The sequence below is a fragment of the Schistocerca nitens genome, chromosome 7 (genome assembly GCF_023898315.1).
Source record: "Schistocerca nitens isolate TAMUIC-IGC-003100 chromosome 7, iqSchNite1.1, whole genome shotgun sequence".
In the NCBI taxonomy this organism is placed as follows: domain Eukaryota; kingdom Metazoa; phylum Arthropoda; class Insecta; order Orthoptera; family Acrididae; genus Schistocerca; species Schistocerca nitens.
The window spans coordinates 611,712,884-611,735,700 of NC_064620.1; the positions used below are offsets into that span (position 1 = coordinate 611,712,884).

Genomic DNA, 22,817 nt, shown 5'->3' on the forward strand with positions numbered 1-22,817 from the left:
CATGTCGGGAACTCTCCAGCCTCTCCAACCTTTTCAAGCATGAGTATCATATGGCCTACCTGCCATTCTGAATTCTTCAAAATAAATTTACAAGTGATCTCAATAGCCCAAGCTCCATCATTAAATCTAAGATGACACCTATATCAATCTATTACACAATGTAAAAAGTTGACTGCAGCAGCAGTACTTTAATATGTGAATATAGGATGACCCCATAGTTTTCAAATGACAAATTTGGGAAAAAATATTGTCTTGTGGAGTAAGTATGGCTTATTCACCTAGCTGATTGGTGTGTGGCAGATAGAAACATGTAACAGTACGAAGACATGCTATCAAGTTACCACTTTTTGTGTTGGAATTCTGACAATAGAGATCCAAACAAAACTTTGTATGGATCTTTGTGTGTGCGCATGCGTGCGCACGCACTAGTGTGTGTGTGGGGGGGTTACGCATGCTCTTTTCCTATGGTGATACTTTATTGTTAATACCACATTCAGATTGTTTCGAAGAGCTTGGTTCTCTTTTGTTGATACACTGTATGTACACATTTGACAGTATCATGAAACAGTTGATTGCTACTCACCATAAAGTGGAGATGGTGAGCCAAAAGGCATTCATCTAAAGCGCACACAAGCATCTAGATTTATTTGTTGTACATGTCTGCAACTCATCTCCACTATATGGTGAGTAATATCTATCCTTTTCATAATATTGTCATTATTCCATTCTGGATTTTCCATTGTTTGTAATTACACAATTATAAGACAAGGCTTTTTCCAAATTAGTTATTGTAAAAGTACGGGGTCCTCTTGTATTCGCAAATTAAACTATTGCTGCTGAAGTCCACATTTTTACTTTGTTTAGTAGCATATTTAGTGGTAGTTTTAAATTTATAGAGGTTGTCTTACATTTAGAGATGAAGCTTTGGTTATTGAGGTTGCGTACAGATTTATTTTGAAGATTTCGAAGGGTCAAGGCTTGGCAAACACTACCTGTCTTCCAACAGGATTGAGATTTCCCAATACACTGAAGTGCTTGATATTGTTATGACATTACTCAATCATTTGACACTGATTTGCATGGTGCAAGTGTAAGATGCACACGAGAAACTATGAACTAGCCATACATCAATCTATTGCTCTTATTAAAATTTGAAAATTTTGTGTAACACAGGAGGAAATAGCATTAAATTCTGCCACCTTACAAACTTAATATTTGAACAGGTTTGCAGTAAACATTCTCATACATGTATGGATCTGTATACATACATTAATGCCGCTTTTTAAGTTTTGATAACATTCAAATACGGAAATGTTGTCCTTCGAAAACACTTTAGTTGATTCAGGACCCAGACCAGTATTTTATTTAGTTGTGTGAGACGCTAACGATTTACTGAGTGGCTTGCAAATTAGAAATTTGGTCACTGTTTATGAATTAGAATAATGGGAAACAACGTTACTAGCTATTAATCAGAACTAGAACAAGATCGTGAAATTCAGTTGAAACATGTAGGAAAATTAATCCAGAATGAAATAAATTATATTAAAGTGACAATAATTGTTAATGCGAGAATAAGTTACAGTGGCAAGACCCATCGTGGGATAGTACCAACAGATTTCAGTAGATCCTGGGGTGAGTGAAATTCCTAGAATGGGACTAAATTGTAATTGCGAACTTTTATTTATGTATTAGTTGCTTGTGTTACATATGACCTGCACACTAGAAGATACTGTAGTCTGTTTTGGACAAGTTACTCAAGCTCAGCGCTGTGGAAGGATTGGAAGGGGAACAGTAACACCAGCTTGGCTGAGAGCTAGGATGATTGCAGTTAGGCTGAGCAAACAGCCAATTCCAGCAAGTTGCCAATCATGGGAATCTGTTCCACGCAATTTGGCTTTCTATGAATGTGTACCACGTTTATACTGCAGTTTGCCAGAATTCAGTTGTAGCCGAAATTGTATTGACTTAAAAATTGGACAAAAGATTAACATTTCTCAAGAGATGGTAAAAGTCTAGATAGGGGTCAGTAGTGTACTTAACATGTTTCTGCTGCAGTGTTGTCATTGCTCGCGACGTACGATGCTTCTACACAGCCAATGAGAGAGTGGCAGACAGGCAATATGTTTGGAAGCGAGACACACTGTAGCATTCTCACGTCAGTACAGAAGTGAAATCCAATATGTGTTCAGAAAAAACAGTTTTGTTCGCAGGGCCCAGCATAACAAAAACCTCAGAAATAGCAACATAGTCAGAAGAAACACCCAAATATTTGTGACAACGAAGATATAAATTTCACAGCTGTGCTATGATGAATATGATTAAAAATAGTGATACCACATACTGCAGAAGGTAGAAAAGAAAATGGCCTGCAAATTAATCTAATTCATTTGTTTCTGTTTATTTTATTTCTCCTACTATTATCAAAATGTAGATGATCAATAAATGGAAGAGGTTTAGAATAGGTATAATGTTAACTTTTTGGTAGATACTTCATCAATAAAATCTTTTGTAATTTTAATTAGTCAGAATATGTTAAAAATATTTTTTTTCTGAAGGAGCCTCTTAAAAAAGGAGTGCTCATCTGATACTCGAGTAAATGCAGTATAACTTCAGTCATCAGATTTCCCTGGAAGTTCTCCTTGATGGTGTCTATGGAACTTCATGAATCTAAGTGCCACATATGTCAGCTACAGATGTTTGGTCATGTATTTGCATTTGTGTGTGTTCATTCATATATCCTCATTTGTGTTTGTTTGATCACATGCCCTCATTTATGTTTGTTTTGGCACCTACCCTCATTTGTTTGTTTTGGTACCTAACCTCGTTTGTGTGTGTGTGGGGGGGGGGGCACGTACCCTCGTTTGTGTGTGGGGGGGGGGGGGCACGTACCCTCGTTTGTGTGTGGGGGGGAGGGGCACGTACACTCGTTTGTGTGTGTGTGCAGTAACATACCCTAATTTATGTTTGTCGTGTGTATTATAGAATTTTTGTCACTTTAAACATATATCAACTCACATTTTATAATGTTTGTTAAATCTTTCACTTATTTCTGTAGGACAGTGTCAGACTTCTGGCTGTGGAGGCCTGTGTCAGCATTGCCACTTTACTGCAGCTGCAAGATGATGTGGAACAGCTTGTTATGCCTACCCTCCGTCAGTGCGCAGGCGATACATCATGGAGAGTTCGTTACATGGTTGCTGACAAATTCACTGATGTATGTATGTGAAACAGAAGTGGTTTAATGTTGGAGCTTCAGTATGATTGTAATTGAATGCTTAGACTAAAAATGTACATTTTGATATTCTCACGCCTTCAGTGTAAGAGCCATGTACTTTGGTGAAACTATTCATCATATAACTGTTTTAATTGATAGAGGGAGACAGTTAGTATTTGGTGTTTGTGGTCCTTTACACACCCTGGACATCGTAATATGGACGAGGAAAGGTGGACACAATGCCTTCTCTTCTATCCCCCATTCATCTGATGCCTTTCTGCCTGCCCCCTCTCCCTTACCCCCCACCTCCACCCCCAATTTGTAATTCTTGCTTGTCATTTTCTATACTTGTCTCCCCCACTTCTTTTAATGTTTTGTGCAATTATTTTATAATTGCTGTTTGGCAAATATTGACATTCTTGAATAATCATAGCCATTACGTGATGCAGAATGTTCCTAACAGGCAGCCACAATTTGGTTTTGGGTCACTTTGTTTAGAAATTTCTTAACCCAAAGTGTGATTGGAAGCTGTTGTGCATTATAAACATTGTCTTTTATAGTTTTCATGCAAGACTTACTTGAAGGATGCAAATCTTTGATAGATAGTACATGCTTAGATAATCGTACATTGGTGAATGGGAAGGTGTTGCAAATTTTAGATGGCAGTACCCCGTGTAACAGCTGTCTTAACAGTAGTCATAATTAGTCTCCTTTACTAACATTGGTGTGACTGTGGTTAATGATAGTCAAATTTGTATCACATGCATTGCCACTGTGCATACAGTGGGGCTTATTAATCGCTGTATAGGAAAGGTCACTCTTTGTGTACATGAATGACAGTACTCATACTGTATGGTGTCAGTGTCTCAATTAATTCTTCTTTTTTCCTGTTCGTAGCTTCAGAAAGCTGTGGGTCCAGAAATCACAAAAACAGATCTTGTGCCAGCATTTCAGCTTTTGTTAAAGGACTCTGAAGCAGAAGTACGTGCTGCTGCTGCTCACAAGGTGCGAGATTTTTGCCAGAATTTGGATCCGTACCAGCAAGAAACCATAATTATGAACTCCATCCTCCCATATGTGAAGGAACTAGTTGCAGATCCAAACCAGCATGTAAAGTCCGCACTTGCATCCGTAATTATGGGGCTTAGTCCTATTTTGGGGAAACATAAGTGAGTACTACTACTAAAGAATAAAATTTCAGACTCCATGTATGTATTAAAGAATATTGTCTTAATGTTACACACTATAATATTAATGTCTGTATGCAAGCATTTTATTTTATTATATTCTTTACTCGTGTGATAAAAAAATCGATTTTGTTTTGTTGGATCTTAGCTTCCCAGTAATTGAGGCTCTCCTCCTGCCCTCCAGTAAGCAAAAAACACAGGGATGAGAGATATACAAGGGTGGATTGGAAAGCAATGTATAGTAATTTTTTTCTCCACTGGTACTGCAGCTGGAATGTTGAGATTTCATGATGAAGTTTGTGCCAGAGGATATTTTGTTTTCATGTGCAGCTCTAGTGAGAGAAATAAGAACTAGAAAATAAACATGATGCGCATGTTACTGTTGTCAACTTGGGAAGAGCAGCAAAGTGTAGTTCAATACTTGTGAGTCAAAGAACATCAATAGAGTGAAATTCACGGGAAAAAGCATGGTGTGTATGGGGACGACTGTATGGACCATAGTGATGTCTCCAGGTTGTGTGCATTCTCCCAAGAAGGCCATGTCACCCTTAGTGATTCGCCACACTCCTGGCGGCCAATAACAGCTGACACTCAGCAGAATGTCAAAGCCATTGAGGCAGCAGTTCCGAATGACCAGTGTGTGCAATTCCAAACTTTATCGCAGTGGCTAAACATTTCCGTGGGTTACAATAGTTTTCACAACACAAAATTTTGTAAAGTTAGTGCTTGTTGGGTGCCCAAGAACCTGATAGACAACACGGGCCAGCAAATGATTGCTTGGACCAGTTAATGCATTACATCACAGAATGGCATGACTTTCTGGAAGGAATAGTCACTGGTGATCAGTCGTGGGCATACAACTACACACCCGAAACCAAATAGGCCTCTATGGAATGGAAGAAATTTTGCTGGTTCTCCAGTATGAGAAAAATTCAGTGTGACTCAGTCTCCTGTGGAAGTGGTTGTAACAGTGTTCTGAGATATGCATGGTGTGTTACTGGGACCACTGTGAATGCTTCAGCCTACATTAAAACTTTAAGTTGTGTCATATCCTTCGTAACAAACACCTCGACACTAATGCTGACAGTGTCAAACTTTTTCATACTAATGCTCACCCCCATGTTGCTGCACCTGTTTGGAAGAAAATAACAAAATTTGGTAGGAGGTGCCCCAGCATCTACCACACACTCCAGACCAGACTTAGATCTTTTTGGTCCTAAGAAGAAATTCCTGGCTGGCCAACACTTTGTGGCAGATGTGGAAGCAGTCCTCAGATAGCTGTACTCCAACCGAATGGACTTCTAAGAACAGTGCATATTGAAACAGGTACTGTGATGGGAAAAAATATGTTGAGAATATTGCTGACTGTGTAGAAAAGTAGGTAAAATTATTGTCCATTAATTCCCAATCTTTCCTCATATGAAGAACTGTGCACAAAAGCTTAATATTCATGATTTATTGTCTGCAACAGGAGAATAATATCCTTGAATTAGCACAGCACTTACATAGTTATTACAATCAGTTTACATTAAGGTGTTCACTGTGTTTACTCCATGTGATATCAAAGCAGTAATTTGATGTTTCAAATGATGTGAAGTTCCACAAATATTAAAGATATATGGTGCATGCATGTTCTGCAAAGAGAATTTTTATGGCCATATTCAAGATTGTTGTTGTCGTCGTCTTCAGTCCAGCTGGTTTGATGCAGCTCTCCGTGCTACTGTATCCTTTGCAAGCTTCGTCTCCCAGTACTTACTGCAACCTACATCCTTCTGAATCTGCTTAGTATATTCATCTCTTGGTCTCCCTCTACAATTTTTATTCTCCACGCTGCCCTCCAGTACTACATTGGTGATCCCCTGATGCCTCAGAACATGTCCTACCAACTGATCCCTTCTTCCAGTAAAGTTGTGCCACAAATTTCTCTTCTCCCCAGTTCTATTCAATACCCACTCATTATTTATGTGAGCTACCCATCTAATCTTGAGCATTCTTCTGTAGCATCATATTTCGAAAGCTTCTATTCTCTTCTTGTCTAAACTATTTATCGTCCACATTTCACTTCCATACATGGCTACACTCCATACAATTACTTTCAGAAATGACTTCCTGACACTTAAATCTATACTCGATGGTAACAAACTTCTCTTCTTCAAAAACGCTTTGCTTGCCATTGCCAGTCTAAATTGTATATCCTCTCTACTTCGACAGTCATCAGTTATTTTGCTCCCTAAATAGCAAAAGTCATTTACTACTTTAAGTGTCTCATTTCCTAATCTAATTCCCTGAACATCAACCGATTTAATTCGACTACATTCCATTAGCCTCGTTTTGCTTTTGTTGATGTTCATCTTATATCCTCCTTTCAAGACACTGTCCATTCCGTTCAACTGCTCTTCCAGGTCCTTTGCTGTCTCTGACAGAATTACAATATCATCTCCGAACCTCAAAGTCTTTATTTCTTGTCTGTGGATTTTAATTCCTACTCCGAATTTTTCTTTTGTTTCGTTTACTGCTTGCTCAATATACATATTGAATAACATCGGGGAAAGGCTACAACCCTGTCTCACTCCCTTCCCAACCACTGCTTCCCTTTCATGCCCTTCGACTCTTATAACTGCCTTCTGGTTTCCGTACAAATTGTAAATAGCCTTTCGCTCCCTGTATTTTACCGCTGCCACCTTAAGAATTTGAAAGAGATTATTCCAGTCAACATTGTCAAAAGCTTTCTCTAAGTCTACAAATGCTAGAAACATAGGTTTGCCTTTCCTTAATCTGTCTTCTAAGATAAGTCATAGGGTCAGTATTGCCTCACGTGTTCCAACATTTCTATGGAATCCAAATTGATCTTCCCTGAGGTCGGCTTCTACCAGTTTTTCCATTCGTCTGTAAATAATTCGCGTTAGTATTTTGCAGCTGTGACCTATTAAACTGATAGTTGTCATATTCGCATCTGTCAACACCTACTTTCTTTTGGATTGGAATTATTATATTCTTCTTGAGAGTCTGGGGGTATTTCACCTGTCTCATCCTACTTGCTCACCAGATATTATAGTTTTTGTCAGGGCTGGCTCTCCCAAGGCTATTAGTAGTTCTAATGGAATGTTGTCTACTCCCGGGGCATTATTTCGTCTTAGGTCTTTCAGTGCTCTGTCAAACTCTTCACGTAGTATCATATCTCCCATTTTCATCTTCATCTACATCCTCTTCCATTTCCATAATATTGTCCTCAAGTACATCGCTCTTGTATAGACCCTCTATATACTCCTTCCACCTTTCTGCTTTCCCTTCTTTTCTTGGAACTGGGCTTCCATCTGAGCTCTTGATATTCATACAAGTGGTTCTCTTTTCTCCAAAGGTCTCTCTAATTATCGTGTAGGCAGTATCTATCTTACCCCCTACTGATGTACACCTCTACATCATTACATTTGTCCTCTAGCCATCCCTGCTTAGCCATTTTGCACTTCCTGTCGATCTCATTCTTGAGAGGTTTGTATTCCTTTTTGCCTGCTTCATTTACTGCATTTTTATATTTTCTCCTTTCATCAATTAAATTCAATCTCTCTTCTGTTACACAAGGATTTCTACCAGCCCTTGTCTTTTCACCTACTTGGTCCACTGCTGCCTTTACAATTTCATGTCTCAAAGCTACCCATTCTTCTTCTACTGTATTTCTTTCCCCCATTCTTGTCAATCGTTCCCTAATGTTCTCTCTGAAACTCTCTACAACCTCTGGTTCTTTCAGTTTATCCAGATCACATCTCCTTAAATTCCCACCTTTCGCAGTTTTAATGTACAGTTCATAACATATAGATTGTTTTCAGAGTCTACATCTGCCCTGGAAATGTCTTACAATTTAAAACCTGGTTCCTAAATCTCTCTTACCATTACATAATCTATCTGAAACCTTCCAGTATCTCCATGCCTCTTCCATGTATACAACCTTCTTTCATGGTTCTTGAACCAAGTGGTAGTATGATTAAGTTATGCTCTGCACAAAATTCTACCAGGCGGCTTCCTCTTTCATACCCTACCCCCATTCAATATTCACCTACTATGTTACCTTCTCTTCCTTTTCCTAGTACCGAATTCCAGTCACCCATGACTATTAAATTTTTGCCTCCCTTCACTATCTGAATAATTTATTTTATCTCATCATACATGTCATCAATCGCTTCGTCATCTGCGGAGCTAGTTGGCATACAAACTTGTACTAATGTGGTAGGTGTGGGCTTTGTATCTATCTTGGTTCACTATGCTGTTTGTAGTAACTTTCCCGCATTCGTATTTTTTTATTCATTATTAAACCTACTCCTGTATTACCCCTATTTGATTTTGTCTTTATAACCCTGTATTCACCTGACCAGAAGTCTTGTTCCCTCTGCCACTGAACTTCACTAATTCCCACTATATCTAACTTTAACCTATCCATTTCCCTTTTTAAATTTTCTAACCTACCTTCCTGATTAAGGGATCTGACATTCCACACTCCGATCCGTAGAACACCAGTTTTCTTTCTCCTGATAAAAATGTCCTCCTGAGTATTCCCCACCCAGATATGCGAATGGGGGACTATTTTACCTCCGAAATATTTTACCCAAGAGGACACCATCACCTTTTATCCATACAGTAAAGCTGTATGCCCTCTGGAAAAATTACGGTCGTAGTTTCCCCTTGCTTTCTGCCGTTCGCAGTACCAGCACAGCAAGGCAGTTTTGGTTAGTGTTACAAGGCCAGATCAGTCAATCATCCAGACTGTTGCCCCTGCAACTACTGAAAAGGCTGCTGCCCCTCTTCAGGAACCACACGTTTTGTCTGGCCTCTCAACAGATGCCCCTCCATTGTGGTTGCACATATGGTATGGCTATCTGTATCACTGAGACAGGCAAGCCTCCCCACCAATGGCAAGGTCCATGGTTCATGGGGGTATTCAAGATTAGAGCAATGTTACATATGTTGCAGTAAATAAATAAAATTGTTAACATTTAATTTATTCATTCTTAAATCCAGAATTTGTTTTGTGCTGTTAGAGATAAATCCCACTGGATGAAATGAATTCAGTAAACATTTTCTTAAAATGAAATAACTTTTCTTCTACACTAATTTCATAACAATAGACAATGTGCTTGTACTCATATTCTAAGTGGTTTCCTGGGAGTCTGTGAGTGTCATGTAGATTAGAAGCTGACTATCCTTTTGTATGCTAATATCTTTGAATAAACCTCCACTGCCACCTCATACTTTGAGTTGGTTACAGAAGTGTTTCCAAATGTAAAGCACTGTATTGTAGTGTAACTACCAGCATGTTGTTGTAAAAGCAATAATGCTTTAGACTGAGCGGGTAGTGCTGTGGTTTGTTTTGCCATTGCTATTTTTCTAATGAAAACTGTGTTACAAATGAAATAAAAAAGAGCATACACAGTTGTGCTGTCACTCATTGCAACAACAAGGCCCACAAAACACACAAGTAACAATAAAGTTAAGGCTCATGCCCACAAATGCCTTACAGAAGTAAGAAGTCAGTAATGATGTACCGGTTGTTTGATCACAGTGCCTTCCATCAGGGCAGACACGATTTTTGCTATGAAAGAGAAAAGTATGAAACTACCTCACTGCATTTTGGAATATGCAATGTACACATTACAATGCAAGACTTCCCCAGACATCTGTGGAACTCTTTATGTGTACGCAAAACAGCCGTTACTGACCTGGAATTAGCCAGGTTGAATATTGCTGTAACAGCATTGCATAAAACCTGACTGCCAGATGAGGATCCAGTTTGGGAGGAAATTTATACATTTTTCTGTAAGAGAAAGGACATTGGCAATACCAGACAATGCTGTTTTGGCTTTTCTATTCCTAAGGTCTGTTACCTACCACTGAAAGCCCAATTAGGATCTTGGACCACATTTTGACTTTACTTTTGTCAGCTAGCAGTGATAATAGCAGTGACACTGATAGCTGTATATGCACCAACACTGACCTTGATTGTGAACTCAAAGGATCAGTTCTGACCCTGCGGACCATCTTTGCATTCTAGGCGACTTCAATGCCCATTTCAGATGTGATTCTGCTGCTTGGCCACACTACCTAGGCATGAATGGAGTGAACAGGATGAATGATAACAGTTTATGGCTTCTTGAATGTTGTGCCAAGTCCCGACCGTGTCTCACTAACATGTACTATAAAGGGAAGATGGGGCATAAGGATTCCTGGATGCACTCACTCAAAATTTTGGAGTCAACGAACTGTAGAAATATTTGGTCATATAGTTCGGGAAGAAGTTGACACCTGGGATCCAAATGCAGCCATCACTGAAGACTGGCTGAAAATAAAGTCCATTCTGACTGTTAACGACCGATACTGTGTTTGGCACTTTGAAAGCTAAATCCTTGGATTGGTTCCTTGAGAATATTGAAGTAATGTCTTGAAATCCCTTCTTTTATTCTAAGCATAAGGCAGCTGTCAAGGGGCACTCAAACCCTTGCATCAAGGGATCTAAGCAGACCAAAGACTGTCATTCAGCGTACATCTGTAACTGCATTAACACATACAAGAAACTTTGCAGAAGTATGCAATGCACAAGTGTGTCGATGCTGGAAATATCAGTGGTGTGTATTTGGGTATCAAGACTACTAGTAGGCCTACACCTACTGCCACAGTTCAGATCATCAGTGGAACAGTTATCACAGATTGCAATCGACAATTGCAATGATGGGAGGCACACTGTGGCTACCTCTGTTCTCATCAGGTCAACACCAGCCCAAAAACAATAGGAGTAATTCGTCAACTGTCAGCTAGCCACGAGCTGGAGGCCATGCCTTCTAAGGAGCAGCTTCAGAGAGGTGTTTCGCGGCTTATGTTTGGCAAATGCCCTACTAAAGACAACATCCACACAGAACTTATGAAACTGACTCCGCTCTTCCCAGAGCTTTACAACCTTTTATTGAAATGTTGGGTTGAGGGTACCATGTTCCATGATATGTGTGATGCTGTCATCACTCTACATAGGTAAAGGCTACTGTGGAATTCTGCTACTGAGTATCATTGTGAAAGCTTTCGCCCATGTGGCACTAGGCAGACTGGAGAAGCTTTTCGAGCTTGTATACAATGAATCCCAATGTGAGTTTTGTGCTCAGTGATCTACTGCCAATGTGAGCTTCACACTCAAAGAAATTCAGGAAAAATGCTGCAAGCAGAAGACCCCATTGTTCATTGGTTTTATTGACCTAAATTAGGCATTTGACATAGTCAACTGTGAGGGACTGTATACCATGCTAGTGTAGATAGTGAGTTTTCCAAAACTCTCAAAAGATGATCAGGACTTTTCATGGCAATATGGAGTGTGGTGGGATATTTGGAGGAAGCACATCAGATCCTTTTCTTGTGCAAAGAGGAGTTCATCAAGGCTGTTTTCTGACCCCAACCTTGTGTGGTATATTCTTTTTGTTGCTTCTCAAAGCAGCTTTCAGCAAAACAAACCTGGGTATCCAATTATATACCAGGGCTGATGGGGGAAGTTTACATCATCTCGTTACTCAGGTCCAAGGGCCATCGTGAGGACTTATTTGTAATTTTTTATAAACACAAGAATTGGCAAAGTTGCAAACACTTTCGGGAAGCTCCTTCAAAGAGTATGGGGCAACAAACACCTTACAGTGACCACAAAAATGTTTGTCTGTGAAGCATGTGTGGTGAGCACCCTCTTGTGTGGTGCTGAGATCTGGACATCGTGCACCAAACAGAATGTAAACTCAACAATTTCCATCTGCAGTGCTTAAGGAACATTTTAGGCATAACATGGAGGGACCACGTCAGAAATGAGGTGGCCTCGAATGCTGTGAAGCTACTGAGCAATGCCGCCACTCTTAAGGAACGTCATCTGTGAGGCTAAGACAGTTGCATCATATGGACCACTCCCGTTTTCCCCGACACACACAACTTGAGTGGGATAGCACATATCAAGAGCCCCTGTGGAAGACCTGTAAAGATTTTGACAAGTACGATATGAATGCATTTAATGTGGATTACGGCCAATGGGAGGAGGTTGCTGAAGACAACAGCAGGTGCAGAAAACTCGTAAAGGATGGCACAAGTTTCACGACAGCAACTGGCTCAACGATCTAAATGTGAAATGAAATGAGCATGTAGACGAGCTTATCTTACTCCTCTTTTGTATGGTTTATGCTTGCCCCAGCTGTGGGCACCAATTGGGCTCTCTTGTTGGACTCCAGAGTTGCCAAAGAAAGTGCTTGTGTAGTGCTACTTGATTCGTCCATTAGGAAATATAGGTCATTGATTATTGCATCTCCATTGTCTGAATGACTGAATAAATTGTAACAATGAAAACAAACAATTATTGATAAAATTATTTAATTGGGTAGGTAAAAAATCTACTCACCAAGCGGCGGCAGAACACACACATAAAAGATTGTTGTGATTGGCAAGCTTTCAGAGTCAGTGGCTCCTTCAGGCAGAAGGGTTAAAGGAGAAGAAAAAGTATTTGAGAGGTCTAGGAAAAAGGGTAGATTTCAAGAAAGTTACCCAGAACCGCAGATACTGTACGGTACGGTAAGTCTCATCTGACTCGTGGTTCTGGATGACTTTCCCAAAATCTACCCTGTTTCCTAAGACCTCTCCAGTCGTTTTTCTACACCCTTCTTCCTTCCTCGTCAACCCTTTTACCTGAAGCAGGAGCCACTGGCTCTGAAAACTTGCCAATCAAAACAGTCTTTTATGTGTGTCTTCTGACGCCACTTGGTTAGTAGATTTTTTATCTATCCAATTGAATACATCGATTATAATAGAGGGAAACATTCCACGTAGGAAAAATATATCTAAAAACAAAGATGATGTGACTTACCAAATGAAAGTGCTGGCAGGTCGACAGACACACAAACATACACACAAAATTCAAGCTTTCGCAACAAACTGTTGCCTCATCAGGAAAGTGGGGAAGGAGAGGGAAAGACGAAAGGATGTGGGTTTTAAGGGAGAGGGTAAGGAGTCATTCCAATCCCAGGAGCGGAAAGACTTACCGTAGGGGGAAAAAAGGACGGGTATACACTCTCGCGCGCGCGCACACACACACACACACACACACATTTACAGACACAAGCAGGCATATTTAAAGACAAAGAGTTTGGGCAGATATGTCAGTCGAGGCGGAAGTGCAGAGGCAAAGATGTTGTTGAATAACAGGTATGAGTGGCGGCAACTTGAAATTAGGGGAGATTGAGGCCTGGTGGGTAACGGGAAGAGAGGATATATTGAAGAGCAAGTTCCCATCTCCGGAGTTCGGATAGGTTGGTGTTGGTGGGAAGTATCCAGATAACCCGGACAGTGTAACACTGTGCCAAGATGTGCTGGCCGTGCACCAAGGCATGTTTAGCCACAGGGTGATCCTCATTACCAACAAACACTGTCTGCCTGTGTCCATTCATACGAATGGACAGTTTGTTGCTGGTCATTACCACAAAGAATGCATCACAGTGTAGGCAGGTCAGTTGGTAAATCACATGGGTGCTTTCACACGTGGCTCTGCCTTTGATCGTGTACACCTTCTGGGTTACAGGACTGGAGTAGGTGGTGGTGGTGGGAGGGTGCATGGGACAGGTTTTACACTGGGGGCGGTTACAAGGATAGGAGCCAGAGGGTAGGGAAGGTGGTTTGGGGATTTCATAGGGATGAACTAACAGGTTACGAAGGTTAGGTGGATGGCGGAAAGACACTCTTGGTGGAGTGGGGAGGATTTCATGAAGGATGGAACTCATTCCAGGGCAGGATTTGAGGAAGTCGTATCCCTGCTGGAGAGCCACATTCAGAGTCTGGTCCAGTCCCGGAAAGTATCCTGTCACAAGTGGAGCACTTTTGTGGTTCTTCTGTGGGAGGTTCTGGGTTTGAGGGGATGAGGAAGTGGCTCTGGTTATTTGCTTCTGTACCGGGTCGGGAGGGTAGTTACGGGATGCGAAAGCTATTGTCAGGTTGTTGGTGTAATGGTTCAGGAATTCCGGGCTGGAGCAGATTCGTTTGCCACGAAGACCTAGGCTGTAGAGAAGGGACCGTTTGATGTGGAATGGGTGGCAGCTGTCATAATGCAGGTACTGTTGCTTGTTGGTGGGTTTGATGTGGACAGACGTGTGAAGCTGGCCATTGGACAGATGGAGGTCAACGTCAAGGAAAGTGGCGTGGGATTTGGAGTAGGACCAGGTGAATCTGATGGAACCAAAGGAGTTGAGGTTGGAGAGGAAATTCTGGAGTTCTTATTCACTGTGAGTCCAGATCATGAAGATGTCATCAATAAATCTGTACCAAACTTTGGGTTGGCAGGCCTGGGTAACCAAGAAGTCTTCCTCTAGGCGACCCATGAATAGGTTGGCGTACGAGGGGGCCATCCTGGTACCCATGGCTGTTCCCTTTAATTGTTGGTATGTCTGGCCTTCAAAAGTGAAGAAGTTGTGGGTCAGGATGAAGCTGGCTAAGGTAATGAGAAAAGAGGTTTTAGGTAGGGTGGCAGGTGATCGGCGTGAAAGGAAGTGCTCCATCGCAGCGAGGCCCTGCACGTGCGGAATATTTGTGTATAAGGAAGTGGCATCAATGGTTAGAAGGATGGTTTCCAGGGGTAACAGATTGGGTAAGGATTCCAGGTATTCGAGAAAGTGGTTGGTGTCTTTGATGAAGGATGGGAGACTGCATGTAATGGGTTGAAGGTGTTGATGTACGTAGGCAGAGATACGCTCTGTGGGGGCTTGGTAACCAGGTACAATGGGACGGCCAGGATGGTTGGGTTTATGAATTTTGGGAAGAAGGTAGGGGTGCGGGGTGTCGGTGGGGTCAGGAGGGTGATGGAGTCAGGTGAAAGATTTTGTAGGGGGCCTAAGGTTCTGAGGATCCCTTGAAGCGCCGCCTGGACATCAGGAATGGGATTACCTTGGTAAACTTTGTATGTGGTGTTGTCTGAAAGCTGACGCAGTCCCTCAGCCACATACTCCCGACGATCAAGTACCATGGTCGTGGAACCCTTGTCCGCCGGAAGAATGACGATGGATCGGTCAGCCTTCAGATCACGGATAGCTTGGGCTTCAGCAGTGGTGATGTTGGGAGTAGGATTAAGGTTTTTTAAGAAGGATTGAGAGGCAAGGCTGGAAGTCAGAAATTCCTGGAAGGTTTGGAGAGGGTGATTTTGAGGAAGAGGAGGTGGGTCCCGCTGTGACGGAGGACGGAACTGTTCCAGGCAGGGTTCAATTTGGATAGTGTCTTGGGGAGTTGGATCATTAGGAGTAGGATTAGGATCATTTTTCTTCGTGGCAAAGTGATACTTCCAGCAGAGAGTACGAGAGTAGGACAGTAAATCTTTGACGAGGGCTGTTTGGTTGAATCTGGGAGTGGGGCTGAAGGTGAGGCCTTTGGATAGGACAGAGGTTTCGGATTGGGAGAGAGGTTTGGAGGAAAGTTTAACTACTGAATTAGGGTGTTGTGGTTCCAGATTGCGTTGATTGGAATTTTGAGGTTTTGGGGGGAGTGGAGCTGGAAGTGGGAGATTGAGTAGATGGGAGAGACTGGGTTTGTGTGCAATGAGAGGAGGTTGAGGTTTGCTGGAAAGGTTGTGATGGGTGAGTGAGTTGCCTTTCCGGAGGTGGGAAACCAGGAGATTGGATAGTTTTTTGAGGTGGAGGGTGGCATGCTCTTCTAATTTGCCGTTGGCCTGTAGGAGGATGCTCTGAACAGCCGGTGTGGATGTGGGAGAGGAAAGATTGAGGACTTTTATTTTATTTTCCGCTTTCAACACTACCACTGCTATAAAATCCACCGTTTTTAGTTCAATAACAGCCGCTTTCACGTATTAAACAACCATTTCGGCTAGTTCTAATAACTTTCACTTTATTTCCACTTCCGTTTCTCGCACATCACTGATCATTTTTAGCCGCTCCCCACAGGTTTTAACATCATTATGACACCCCGCACCCCTACCTCCTACCTTCTTCCCAAAATTCATAAACCCAACCATCCCGGCCGCCCCATTGTACCTGGTTACCAAGCCCCCACAGAGCGTATCTCTGCCTACGTACATCAACACCTTCAACCCATTACATGCAGTCTCCCATCCTTCATCAAAGACACCAACCACTTTCTCGAACGCCTGGAATGCTTATCCAATCTGTTACCCCTGGAAACCATCCTTGTAACCATTGATGCCACTTCCTTATACACAAATATTCCGCACGTCCAGGGCCTCGCTGCGATGGAGCACTTCCTTTCACGCCGATCACCTGCCACCCTACCTAAAACCTCTTTTCTCATTACCTTAGCCAGCTTCATCCTGACCCACAACTTCTTCACTTTTGAAGGCCAGACATACCAACAATTAAAGGGAACAGCCATGGGTACCAGGATGGCCCCCTCGTATGCCAACCTATTCATGGGTCGCCTAGAGGAAGCCTTCTTGGTTACCCAGGCCTGCCAACCCAAAGTTTGGTACAGATTTATTGATGACATCTTCATGATCTGGACTCACAGTGAATAAGAACTCCAGAATTTCCTCTCCAACCTCAACTCCTTTGGTTCCATCAGATTCACCTGGTCCTACTCCAAATCCCACGCCACTTTCCTTGACGTTGACCTCCATCTGTCCAATGGCCAGCTTCACACGTCTGTCCACATCAAACCCACCAACAAGCAACAGTACCTGCATTATGACAGCTGCCACCCATTCCACATCAAACTGTCCCTTCCCTACAGCCTAGGTCTTCATGGCAAACAAATCTGCTCCAGCCCGGAATCCCTGAACCAGTACACCAACAACCTGACAATAGCTTTCGCATCCCGTAACTACCCTCCTGACCCGGTACAGAAGCAAATAACCAAAGCCACTTCCTCATCCCCTCAAACCCAGAACCTCCCACAGAAGAACCACAAAAGTGCCCCACTTGTGACAGGATACTTTCCGGGACTGGACCAGACTCTGAATGTGGCTCTCCAGCAGGGATACGACTTCCTCAAATCCTGCCCTGGAATGAGATCCATCCTTCATGAAATCCTCCCCACTCCACCAAGAGTGTCTTTCCGCCGTCCACCTAACCTTCGTAACCTGTTAGTTCATCCCTATGAAATCCCCAAACCACCTTCCCTACCCTCTGGCTCCTATCCTTGTAACCGCCCCTGGTGTAAAACCTGTCCCATGCACCCTCCCACCACCACCTACTCCAGACCTGTAACCCGGAAGGTGTACACGATCAAAGGCAGAGCCACGTGTGAAAGCACCCATGTGATTTACCAACTGACCTGCCAACACTGTGATGCATTCTATGTGGGAATGACCAGCAACAAACTGTCCATTCGCATGAATGGACACAGGCAGACAGTGTTTGTTGGTAATGAGGATCACCCTGTGGCTAAACATGCCTTGGTGCACGGCCAGCACATCTTGGCACAGTGTTACACCGTCCGGGTTATCTGGATACTTCCCACCAACACCAACCTATCCGAACTCCAGAGATGGGAACTTGCTCTTCAATATATCCTCTCTTCCCGTTACCCACCAGGCCTCAATCTCCGCTAATTTCAAGTTGCCGCCACTCATACCTGTCATTCAACAACATCTTTGCCTCTGCACTTCCGCCTCGACTGACATTTCTGCCCAAACTCTTTGTCTTTAAATATGTCTGCTTGTGTCTGTATATGTGTGGATGGAATATGTGTGTGTGTACGAGTGTATACTCGTCCTTTTTTCCCCCTAAGGTAAGTCTTTTCGCTCCCGGGATTGGAATGACTCCTTACCCTCTCCCTTAAAACCCACATCCTTTCGTCTTTCCCTCTCCTTCCCTCTTTCCTGATGAGGCAAGTTTGTTGCGAAAGCTTGAATTTTGTGTGTGTGTTTATGTTTGTTTGTGTGTCTGTCGACCTGCTAGCACTTTCATTTGGTAAGTCACATCATCTTTGTTTTTAGACACAATTGAATACATTGTTATTTTCATCAAAATTTTGCAAGTATCATTTAAAGTGACATCACCATTGGTTGTTAATATGTGCAGTGCATCTGGTGCAAAACTTTTCTTTTTCCTCTCTCTCTCTCTCTCTCTCTCTCTCTCTCTCTCTCCCCATTCTACTTGTGAGAGCAGGGCTGGCTTTATGGTGTTTCTTCATGCTTTTTTGATAGTTGTTGTAAAAGTTAAATGTATGAAACTGCAAAAGACAGTTAAACCGGAATGTACAGTGTTCTGCTATTTTGAGCAATCTCATTCTATTTTTAACCCTGGTATTATACACCACTTCCATCTTAATAATGAGAGCAGTAGTTAAAATGTACCAGGGCTAATGCTTATGATTGGAATAAAAATATACTACTTAATATCAGCCTGGTCACTGCTTAGTGTAACAGAATTGAGGTATGTTGTACTACTGTCTCCTTGGTGATGTCATTGTGTACTGACCAATGGTAGCATATTAGCTGGGAGTGGCCGATGTGTTAGATTTATATCTGCCTTGGTCATGTTGCAATATGGTGAAATACTGCCATGACCATTCCCACTGGGTCACAAAACTTCCTTTGCTGATTCCACCTGAAACTGTCTCCAGTACTTTACTTGCTGTCCTTGAATATATCAAAAATTCTGAGATGGCTTGACCAACAAGGATATGAGTGGAGGATACTTGCAGAAAAGATGGAGGGGGTCCTTCTACACTTAACCTTCCTCATCCCTATTATAGAGGTTTGACTCGGCCCATGCTGGAAATTTCCAGACTGCTGCACCAACCTTTTGAGAATAATGTCTTCCCATTGTTAGTAGTTGGCAATTTTCACTCATGGCAGTGAGAAATGTCAAAGGCATGAAAATAACTTGCTTGATGTGACTTGGAAGCTGAGAGTATTTTAATATTACATCGTTCTTCATCAATTATCAATCTTTCCCAGAAGTATATTCTAACGAGTTACGTTGCTCTCTTTAAAGTATCAACCCTTTCCAGAAGTATAGTCTCACAGCTTCACAGCAGTAAACTATAAGGGATTATTTGATCATTCTTTTGATCCATTATCTTCTTTCTGAATAATGTGATAGGGAATAGGCATTTTGACAATCTTAGCAGCTGGCCATGTTATCAATAAAAATTAACTTTTTGTTTCTTAAGTGTCTCGGTTCTTTGTAGTTAATTGCTCTGTGTATGCTCTGTTGAAGACGTGTGCAAGTGATTGCCAACTTGTATTTGAGGATCGAACTTTCTCTATATATTGTGCCAAGGAATGCTACGGGGATTGATACTGAATGGTTGAATTAATGTATGACATGTGGTATTACTACTGGTTTTATTTGCAATTTAAGTTGTTAGATGAAACTTAACTGATTTATTTTGAATAAAATTTACTATTCTATCAAATTAAAAAGTAATAGTGTTTTGTTGTGAAAGATTCTGTGTTCATGTTGAATCTAAATTTCCTCACCTGCTGTCGTTATTAGTGATAACTATTAGGATTTTTTTAAATTTTGTGTGCACCAGACTTTATTCTTAATTTTTTGGTAGCAGTTTAACTTAGCAATTAATTCTGTATGGTTTTAAAGTGTTGAGTCTTTAAAGTAATTGTTTTTTTTTTTTCCATTTCAGTACAATAGAGCATCTTCTTCCATTGTTCTTATCACAACTTAAGGATGAATGTTCAGAAGTGAGACTCAATATTATTTCAAATTTGGATTGTGTGAATGAAGTTATTGGTATTCAGCAGGTACGAATAAAATTATTATTTTATTAACCGTAAAATACGTTGTATGAGGTTGTTTTGTAGTGTAGAGTTGCTTGCTGTTTAGCGGCGAGAAAGCGAGCTACTATCTCTAAGCCAACAAAGCCATTGACCTCGTTATTTGACAGAAAAAGACTTATTATTTAATATACATACTTCGTGTCAGTTGTGTTCATGGTAGACAGGAGATTGCTCAGGGAATACCATCACACACTTCATGGGATAGGTATTAAGCTAAAGATGACAGAGAGAGAGAGAGAGAGAGAGAGAGAGAGAGAGAGAGAGAGCGCACACACACACACACACACACACACACACACTGAAGATTCACTGTAATAGAGATTATACAATGCAGGCTTTCATGGCCAGTATTTGCATCCCTTGAGGTTTTTCTAATATGGACTTTGTTTCAAGGCCTATTTCCGTGCCTGTTCTTGTTTCGTCTGCTAATGCTGTTGCTTAGTTTCCTAATGCTGGAGAAATCATCAGAGGCCATAAAGACATGGATAGCCATTTCAGGCCTATATTTGCTCAGCAAGTGGAACTGTTTCAGGATGCAGGAACTCCAAAGCACAAAAACAACTTTAACAAAAAATGAGGACTGAAACCGGACAACTTGTGGCATGGGTAGTGCTGAATAAAGCAAACAGCTTAAACTCTTCCTGACTACAAGCTCCATAACACACACTGGCATGATTCCACGATCTTTGGCAGCATTCTAATGAGTTCAGCTTGCTGAGCTTGTTTAAATTTGAAAATGCCATCTAGTCTTCATACAGGGTGTATATGCCCCGGGAGATCCGGGAATTTTTTCATCAGGGAGAAAACTGGGAAAAAGATGGGAATTTTTTAGAATCCCAGGAATTTTTCAGTGTTTTAGTTTTCAATTAAATTTTTGTGATTTTGATTGCTAACAACTGATTGTCTAAAAAAGAATATTACTCTATCCCACTACTGCAGAATTATATTGCAGCAATAAAACATAAATGAGAGAAAAAAATAAAATAAAACTCAAGTTGCAAAGGAAATGCGGCATTTACAATGAAACAAACTCCACACGCAAGTGTCTGCCAACAGAAAAATGTGTTAAAGGCGTTAGGACGAAAGACTGCAGTACTTCATAACAGCAAACTGATTGCAATGTGTGTGATATCACAATTGTTTACATTAGCTTCGTTAGAACAGATGCCAACCGGCTCATGCTCCTGCACAATTGACCGTGTATGAACAGTACATTCTCCCGCTTCTGGCTACTTGAAGTGTGGCTGTTGGGTTTATCGGCTGTAGCAAGCAGTCATATGCTACCCGAAAAATTTTTTCTGGCATGTTTGCTGTTTCCTCTTCGTTTACAGCTATCACGTCAAATAAAAACAAAATGGTTTTCTGTGGCCAGAAGCCATCAGTTGAATTAAAATAGATTCACATAATTATGGAAGGCTAAAATATGTTACTCGTTTCAGTTTGTTTTTTTTTTTTTTTTTCAACAGTCAAGCATTAATCACCTTACAGAATGGTGAAGTTCGTCAGTTTGCTAAATAAATTTGGCTGTTATGAATCTTTTCTGCTGAGGCAGTCAATTTGTTTGAAACGAAGTGTTTCGTTCCAGACTATTGGCTAGTTTAAACTGTTTGCTGGATTTCAAGTGCTTGTTTTCATCTTCTGGCACATATGGCATTATTGATAATAAAGAACCAAACACGAGATAATGCAATATTGGTACTCCAAGAAAATTTACAACCCGAAAACCACACTGAAAAGCTGAATATCAGGTTGGGGCCCACTTCATTGCAAATCTGGACATATGAATGTACACTTTAAGCGGAATTGGATATTTTAGTATAGTTTATGAAATTTCCATGCTCTTGGAGTATCATCTGATGTCCTGTTTCTTGTATTATGTTATGTAAGTTCTCTTCATGCTTTAAACATACGAACATACAGGCTTCCTACGTCATCATAGCTGGGCACGGGCAGTAACTACTGTTTTCTGGCTATCAATGGCAAGTGCTGAAACAAACCTGTTCCTAATAGCTCGCGGGGGAATATTGCGGTTGGTGGTTTGAAAAGCATCACTTTCAATGTAAATTTCCTTTTAGGCAAGATGAATTATGTTACATATGAGATTGTGCAATGAATTTCTTAAATCATATAGCGTTTAACTCTCGTTTAAAACTTAAAATTTTGCTGGTACATTTGTGTTGTGTATCTTGAAGTGTAACACACATAAAGAAAGACCAATTTATATGTGAAAAAGCTTAGCTTTTCTGGTGGCTAATTGATCTTAGAGACCAGTATTATATGTGAAAGTGTAGCTTTTCTTGTAGCCACCTTTGTATATTAATTTAAACTATTAACTTTTCATACTTCCGTATTCGCGCTACTTAACAGTGTTGTTGCTGTTGTCTGATTACATCACATGTTCCTATGCTCGGAATATGTGCTTTTATTGGCTGGCGAGATCACGTGACATGAGCTATGATTGACTTACAAAAGCGCATTGCAATCTCGATTTCAATGCTTCGGAAACTAATATGCTGTGTTTGGTGGAACTGGAATTTATACCTTTGTAAAATGACAATATGCAGTGTACTTGTTGCTGCACATCAAACTCACTCCCCCCCCCCCCCCCCCCCCCCCCCCCCCCCCCCCCCCCGCTCGCAGTCGTTTACTAATGTGCCGCGAAGTT

At 41.3% G+C, this 22,817-nt stretch overlaps 1 protein-coding gene across 1 annotated transcript in view; it reads left to right on the plus strand.

Moving 5' to 3' along the window:
• Positions 1 to 22,817, plus strand: part of LOC126195172 (serine/threonine-protein phosphatase 2A 65 kDa regulatory subunit A alpha isoform) — a 111,358-nt gene that overhangs the window by 48,021 nt on the left and 40,520 nt on the right. The window contains exons 5-7 of the mRNA XM_049933684.1: positions 3,056 to 3,214; positions 4,112 to 4,383; positions 19,999 to 20,116. Coding sequence (XP_049789641.1) covers positions 3,056 to 3,214; positions 4,112 to 4,383; positions 19,999 to 20,116 — 549 coding nt within the window. The remainder of the gene's footprint in view (positions 1 to 3,055; positions 3,215 to 4,111; positions 4,384 to 19,998; positions 20,117 to 22,817) is intronic.